Raw genomic sequence first — 7,968 nt, 5'->3', positions numbered from 1 at the left:
CAGCAGTGGATGAGTGTTCCCCTTTCCCCACATCCTCTCCAACATTTGGTATCATTTATTCTCTTGATTTTAGCCAGTCTGACTGGGGTAAGATGAAATCTTAAAGTGATTTCAATTTGTATTTCCCTAATTACTAATGATGTTGAACACCTTTTAAAATGCTTCTTAGCCGTCTTTATTTCTTCTTTTGAGAACTCTCTGTTCAGCTCTTTAGCCCATCTTTTAGTTGGGTTACTTCCTTTCTTGATTCTTTTTTTTCTGATGTTAAACCTTTGTCAAATGTGTAACTGGTGAAGATTTTCTCCCATTCTGTGTTTTTTTTCTTCACTTTTTTGTTTCTTTTGCTGTATAGAAGCTTTTTAGTTTAATGACATCCCATTTGTTGATTCTTGACCTTGTTTCCTGGGCAATTGATGTCTGCTTTAGAAAATCCTTCCGTACACCTTTATCTTGCAGGTTATTGCCAATGTTTTCTTCTAGCAGTTTCAGAGTTTCAAGCTTCACATTGAGGTCTTTGATCCATTTGGAGTTGACTTTTGTGCAAGGTGAAAGATAGGGGTTTAGTTTCATTCTTCTACAGGTGGAGATCCAGTTTTTCCAGCACCATTTGCTGAACATGCTCCAGTGAATGTTCTTGACCCCTTTGTCAAATATCAGGTGGCTGAAATTGCATTTACTCATATTTGGGTCTTCAATTTTGTTCCATTGATCTATGGATCTATTGTGAAGGAGAGTGTTTCCATGTGCTCATTCTCTGATTGCTTGTTATTGGCATTGCCAGTATCATGTTGTTTTTATGACTATAGCTCTGTAATACAGTTTAAAAGTCTGGTATAGTAATCCCCCCGGCATTGCTCTTAGTGCTCAGGGTTGCTTTGGCTATCCGAGGTCTTTTGTGCTTCCATATGAATCTTAGGATGTTTTTTTCCAATTCTGTGAAGAATGTCATGAGGATTTTGATTGGCATTGCATTGAATCTGTAAATGGCTTTTGGTAGGATGATCATTTTCATAGTATTCTTCCAATGCATGGGCATGGGAGTTTCTTCCATCTTCTGATATCTTCCCCAATCTCTTTCTTTAAAGATTTAAAATTTTCACTGTAGACGTCTTTAATGTCTTTGTTCAGGCTTATTCCAAGATATTTTATATTTTTCGCAGCTATTGTGAAGGGGAGTGTTTCCATGTGCTCTTTCTCTGATTGCTTGTTATTGCTATATTTCCAAGGTATTTTATTTATTTTTTGAAGCTACTGTGAATGGGAGTGTTTCCATGTGCTCTTTTTCTGGTTGCTTGTTATTGATATATAGGAAGGCTATAGCCTTTTATAGGTTAATTTTGTAACCTGCCACTTTACTGAATATGTTAATAATTTCTAGGAGTTTTCTGTGGAATTTTTGGCATCTCTTAGGTATAATATATCATCTGCAAAAAGGGATAATTTGATCTTTTCGAATTATTACTCCTTTAATTTTCTTCTTGTCTTACTGCTCTTGCAAGAGTTTCAAGCACTGTGTTTAAAAGGAGTGGAATATTGTAGACAGCCTTGCCGGGTTCCTGATTTTAATGGGAATGTTTCCACTTTTTCCCTATTTAGAATGATGTTGGCTGTGGGTTTGTTATATATGGCTTTAATTATGTTGAGGTGTGTTCCCTTCTTTCCAGTTCCCTCTAGAACTTTGAACATAAATGCATGTTGAATTTTATCACAGGCCTTCCCTCCATCTATTGAGATAACCATGTGGTTCTTGTCTTTGAGTACCTTTATATGATTTATGATGTTTATTGACTTACGTATATTGAACCATCCCTGTACCTCTGGGAGAAAGCTGACTTGATCATGGTGGATGATCTTTTTAATATGTGTATGTATGTAGTTTACACGTATTTTGTTGAGAATATTTGCATCTATGTTCATTTAGGATATGGGTCTATAGTTTTCTTTTTTGGTTGTATCTTTACCTGGCTTTGGTGTTAGAGTGATGTTGGCTTTATAGAAGGAGTTTGGAAGTTCTCCCTCCATTTCTATCTTTTTGAATAAATTAAGTAGCACTGAATGTAGATCTTCTTTAAATGTGGTAAAATTCTGGCATAAATCCATCTGATCTTGGCCTTTTTTTAACCAGGAGGTTTTGTTTTACTGTTTCAGTTACCTTATGTGTTATGGGTCTGTTTAAGCTTTTGATCTCTTCTCGGTTTATTTTTAGAGTTTTTAGATACCTGTCCATTTCTGTTAGCTTTTCAAATTTATTAGAGTATAGGGTTTTTTTCTAAATTATTTATTTATTTATTTATTCATTTATTTATTTACTTTGGTCTTTTTGAGACAGGGTCTCCCTGTAGCTCCAGCTGTCCTGGAACTCTCTATGTAGACCAGGCTGGCCTTGAACTCACAGAGATCCGCCTGACTCTGCCTCCCAAGTGCTGAGATCAAAGGCATGTGCCACCATGCCCTGCTTATTTTTTTTTATTTTATGTGTGCATTTATTGCCTGCATATAGGTATGTGTACCCGTGTTGTCCAGTGCCCGTGGAGGTCAGAAGTGGCTGTTGGATCCCCTGGGACTGGAGTTACAGACAGTTGTTAGCTGTCATGTGGGTGCTGGGATTCAAACCTGAGTTTTCTGGAAGAATAACCAGTGTTCTTAACTAACATACAGGTTTCTAAAGTTTTCTCTTATAATGTTCTGGATCTTTTTGGTGTCTGTTGTGAGGTCTCCCCTTTCATCTCTGATTCTGTTGATTTTGAGGTGCTCTTATTATTTTTATTTTCTGCGTATGAGTGTATTGCCTGTTTGTTTGTAAGTGTGCCTGTGTTGTCAGAAGTGTGCCTTGGTGGTCAGAAGTGGGTGTTGGAGCCCCTGGAAATGGAGTTACAAACAGTTGTTAACTGACATGTGGGTGCTGGAAGTCAACCAGGTCTTCTGCAGGAGCAGCCAGTACTCTTCACTGATGAGCCATCTCTCCAGCCCAGGTTCATCTTTTAAAGTGGTTTTCTTCCCTTCTGTCTCTGTGGTATTTCTGTGGATCACCCTTCCTTAGTACAGTTGGTGGTTTTTTTTTTTTTTTTTTTTTTTTTTCTTTTCCTGGAGCTTTTCTACATCTTTATAACACTTTGTTCTCAGGACTGAAACTAGGGCAGCATCACCTGAAAACTGTAGAATGAGTGAATAAATGCTCACTCTTTAAAATAGTGTAATTTCCACGTAAATAAGCTGTTTTATTAAAAAAAAAACCAACACAAATAGGATCTAACAACATTATCTGTTAATCTCTAACCTTTTATATTCATGAATCTTTCAGTAAGTTTTGTATTTACCTAAAATTGTAGTAAAATGTTTTCTAACTGGGTGTGGTGGTGTGTGCCTTTAATCCCAGCACTGAGGAGGCCGGGGCCGGACAGGGCAGAGACAGGGGCATCTCTCTGAGTTTGAGGCCAGCCTGGTTTACATAGCAAGTTCCAGGCCTGTTGGGGCTACAGGGAGACAGGGTTTCAAAAAACAAAAGTAAAACAATAACAGAATTTTTTTCTCCAAAGAACCCTGAGTGTTTTATATATAATTTATCTTTAATTTACTAAGTCAATACTAGGTGCTTTATTGCTTAAGACTTAATAGTATTCTGTCATGGTTTCTTGAAATATGTTGCCTTCCTTACTAAATAGTTTGGTTTGCCTTTTGTTCTGTTCTTGTGGTAGATACGACCATATGTTGGATGCTTGGTACAGTATTTGCCTCTTCTTTGGAAGCAGAGTGAAGAACACAATATGTTGCGATGTGCTATTCTGACAACACTTATTCATCTTGTTCAGGTAAGTCACCTTGCAGTTTCTTGTTTTTTCTTTTTTTCTTCTTAGACTCTTTATGTGGTTTATGTTAATGTTCCTGAAAAACTTCCTGTTACTTTTAAACTTTTAAAAATGTGATCTTAACTTTTTTTTTTTTTTTTTTGGTCTTTTTGAGACAGGGTCTCCCTGTAGCCCTAGCTGTCCTGGAACTTACTATGTAGACTCTGTGGCCTTGAACTCACAGAGATCCACCTGCCTCTGCCTCCCTAGTGCTGGGATTAAAGGTGTGGGCCACCACACCTGGCTATCTTAACAATTTTTAAAACAACTTTTATGTATTTACTTAAGATTTTTTGAGAATATTTGAAAAATATTTTCTACTTTTAAAAAGAGATTTCTGTAAGTCTTCTCTAAGTGATGGTATGTAGTTGATTTGTGTATCCACATGTGGTTACAGAGCTTTTCTGGATGAACTTACTATGAGTTCTTACCTTTTGCCTGAATTTAAAATAACAATTTCCTTTTCATAACCTAAGAAGTCAGACAAGCAGATGGATTGTTCTTTAGGAATGAATTTGACTTTAGGTGATTTTGACTTTAAAGTGTTGCTATGTGCAGCAGGTAGAAATGAAGCTTTGGGAAGGGAGGGAGAGGAGGCAGAGGGAGAGGGAGAGGGAGAAGAGGCCAGAGGGAGAGGGAGAAGGAGGGAGAGGAGGGGGGAAGGGAGGAAGAAAGAGAGAGAGAGAGAGAGAGAGAGATCTCTGAACTAGTAAAAGTGAGTTTATGACATTTTCTATTGGAGTTATCCTTCTATATTAAGAATCATAGTGATTTTTAATCTAAAACTTTACAATATTAGTTTTTATTATTTTTTTGAGGTAGGGTTTTTCTGCAGCCCCAGCTGGCCTGGAACTCACTATGTAGACCAGGCTGCCCTCAAACTCACAGAGATCCATCTGCCTCTGTCTCCCCAGTGCTGGGATTAAAGGTGTGAACCACCACACTGTCTCCTTAATTTTTATTTTATGTGTATGGGTGTATTGTTTTCATGTAGCTAGGTGTACCCGTGTTGTCCAGTGCCTCTGGAGGTAGGTCAGAAGAGGGCATCGCATCCCTTGGAACTGGAGTTACAGAAGGTTGTTAGCTGTCATGGGCAGGGAATGTGGGTGTTGGTAACCGAAACTGCGTCCTCTGCAAGTGCAGTGAGTGCTCTTAACCGCTGAGCCATCTTTCGAGCTCCAACATTATTTTGTTTGAACTTACTCTTTCCATAAATATTTGCGCATGAGTTTTATCATAAAATTCCCAAGAAAGTTTTAACATTTATTATTTTTATTTTATGTGTATTTGTATGAGTGTATTGCCTGCATGTATGTAAGTGCACTCATGTGGTGCAGTGTCTGTGGAGGTCAGAAAACAGAAGAGGGTGTCGGATCCTCTGGAACTGGAGTTACAGAAGTTGTTAGTCTCCGTGTGGGCACTAGGGACCAACCTGGGTCCTCTGCAAGAGCAGCCACTGCTCTTAACCACTGAGTCATATCTCCAGAATCCCCAAAAGAATTTTAAATAAATGATTAATGATACAAAATATTTTTATTGTATTTTGCTCCCTTAAAATATTTTAAGATTCAGATGACAGTTTGGATTTTAACCTATTTAGATTCTCAACTCAGTGATAGTAAATGCACTCATAATACAGCCATCATCACCATCCGTCTTTATAATTTTTTTCATTTTATGAAATTGAAACTATACTGTTAAGTAAAAATATTCCCCCAGCTCCCTGATAAAGCATTTTTTGTAAAATAAGTATCTTCCTGTCTACCCTTAATTCTTAGGCTTATCCTATAAAGATGATGTTATTTTATAGATGAGAGCAACAGGATATCAGAGAAGGTTAGTGACTAGTTTGCAGTCGCTCTGTACATAATGGAAGAAACGATGACCCTTAGGTCCTTTGTATTATAGGTGTGTAAAGCTGTGCTTTTGGATTAAACTGGGAACTCCAACTCTGTAGCGCTCTCTCTCTCTCTCTCTCTCTCTTTCTCTCTTCTTCCCTCCCTCCCTCCCCCCCCTCTCTCCTCTCTCTCCTATGTCTCTTTAGGGAGTGTCACTTAAAACAGTCTTGGTAAGCCAGAATAATCTTTGTGGAATGTTTAACATTTTCCTTCAGTCATGACATTTAACTGCCTATGTGTTAGCATTGGCTAAGAATGCAAAGTTCCAACCAAGTAATAATCTGTTGTTTCTTGCAAATAAGCATATAATGTTTGATATAAAAATTGAGTCTGTAGTGTACTTTTTTTTTTTTTGGTCTTTTTGAGACAGGGCCTCCCTGTAGCCCCAGCTTGCCTGGAACTTACTATGTAGACCAGGCTGGCTTCACACTCAGAGAGATCCACCTGCCTATGTTTCCCGAGTGCTGGGGCTAAAGGTGTGTACTACCATGCCCTGCGAAAGTTCAGTTTTTAGTCATTTGAGAAGATTGGGGTCATTGTTAAATCCCTCTGTCAGGCAACACTGCCATCTTTCTGCTCTTAATAAGACAGACATTAGTCTGAGCTTCTTTAGGTTTTTGCATTTGTATTTTAAAAACCTGGAAACCCACACTGTAGTAATCTTTGCCTTTGCAGGTTGATTGCCTTAAAAGTAAGCAATCTAGTCTGCAGTAGTTGGTTTCAGTGGAAGTAAGCATTTATTCATAGTCACTGTTGAATACATGGTATTAGACACTAGGAGATGAATTGGGCAAGTTGTGCAGCTGACAGTGTAGGGAACTACTTAACAGTTGTATGAAAGTGGTCTTTTAGCACTAACATTTCATATGGGAACGTATGATGGGCTATCTGTCTCACTGGAAGTGAGCTGGATTATCAGGGAAGGTCTTGTGACAATATTGGCATCCAAATATTGTTGTTAAATACTGTTAGATAACAGTTGTTAATGAGGTAGTGGTTTAGGAGCGATAGTGGCCAAAGGTATTTTAGAGAACTATACCATGTATAAAGCTCCAATAGTACCTGAACTTGTCATTGTGATAAAACAAGTTAAGGAAGGATTTATTTTGGCTCAGAGTTGTTCTTGGGTCTGTTGATATGACTCCTGGGGAGGTAGAGCGTTGTGGAGGTAGAAGTATGTGTTAGTCACTTTTCTGTTGCTGTGATAGAAACACTGACCAAAGCAATTTATAGAAGGAAGAATTTATTTGAGCTTACGGTTCCAGAGGAATTACAGTCCATCATAGCGGGGAGGCATGGCGACAGAGGTGGCTGGAGGAGGAGCGGAAGCTAGGCTCTGCATCTCAATCTGGCACAGAGACAAGAGAGCAACTGGAGATCCTGCAAGGCTTAAGAACTCTCTAAGCCCACCCCCAGTGATGTGCTTCCTCCAGGATTCCACACCTTCTATGACCTCCCAAAACAGCACCACCATCTGGGGTGAAAATGTCCAAATACTTGGAGCCTATGGGGGACATTTTCACTCAAATCACCACAGAGCATGTGACAGAGCTTACTCACTACTAGTGGACAGGAAAGAGAGTGAGAACCAGAGAGGAGCCAGAGATAAAGTGTACTTCCCAAGGACACACCTCCATTGACCTCTTTCACCAGCTAGGCCCTACCCCTTAAACTTTTTACAGTCCTCCAAAATAGTACCACCAGTTAGGGCCCAAACCTTCAACAATGAGTCTGTGACTGGTATTTTATATTTAAATGATAATAATTTCCTAGGAATGAGATAATGTGGTAATTTTTTTTCTTTAAAGTTATATATATTGATCAGTTTTAGATATAGACAGGAACAGGAGTCAGCTCTTAAATTTTTTTCTTTTCCTTTTAATGAAAAGTAATAGTACCTTGCGCCTCCTCGCTATTTCCTGTTTGGTGGAAGCCTCCTCTTTCATCTTTTAAAGAAGGATCTTTAGATTTCTTCAACTTCTACCACTAAGTAACATGCATTTACTTTTAATTTTTTTTGTGGTTTGTGAATGTTGATTTTGTGTGTGTGTGCATGTGGAGATACATATGCATATGTATGTATGTACTTGTGCCTGGAGGGTAGAGATTGAGTGTCTTCCTGAATTGTGCATCATATATATATTATACATATATATAGTGTGTGTGTGTGTGTGTACCGTACATGCATATCTTACCTTTTTATTAAATTTTAAAAATTTAATAAG

The 7,968-nt window shown here is 38.3% G+C and overlaps 1 protein-coding gene across 3 annotated transcripts in view; it reads left to right on the top strand.

Annotated features, from left to right (window-relative positions):
• Ipo11 (importin 11) overlaps positions 1-7,968 on the top strand; it is a 232,719-nt gene that overhangs the window by 97,339 nt on the left and 127,412 nt on the right. For all 3 annotated transcript variants that reach the window (XM_008856308.2, XM_029557873.1, XM_029557874.1), the window contains exon 18: positions 3,696-3,809. In XM_008856308.2, the coding sequence (XP_008854530.1) occupies positions 3,696-3,809 (114 nt within the window). The remainder of the gene's footprint in view (positions 1-3,695; positions 3,810-7,968) is intronic.

The sequence above is a fragment of the Nannospalax galili genome, unplaced genomic scaffold, assembly GCF_000622305.1.
Source record: "Nannospalax galili isolate Female #2095 unplaced genomic scaffold, S.galili_v1.0 scaffold751, whole genome shotgun sequence".
NCBI classification, from domain to species: Eukaryota; Metazoa; Chordata; class Mammalia; order Rodentia; family Spalacidae; genus Nannospalax; species Nannospalax galili.
The sequence above is the reverse complement of the archived record's forward strand: the minus strand, read 5'-3'. Positions and strand labels throughout refer to the sequence as shown.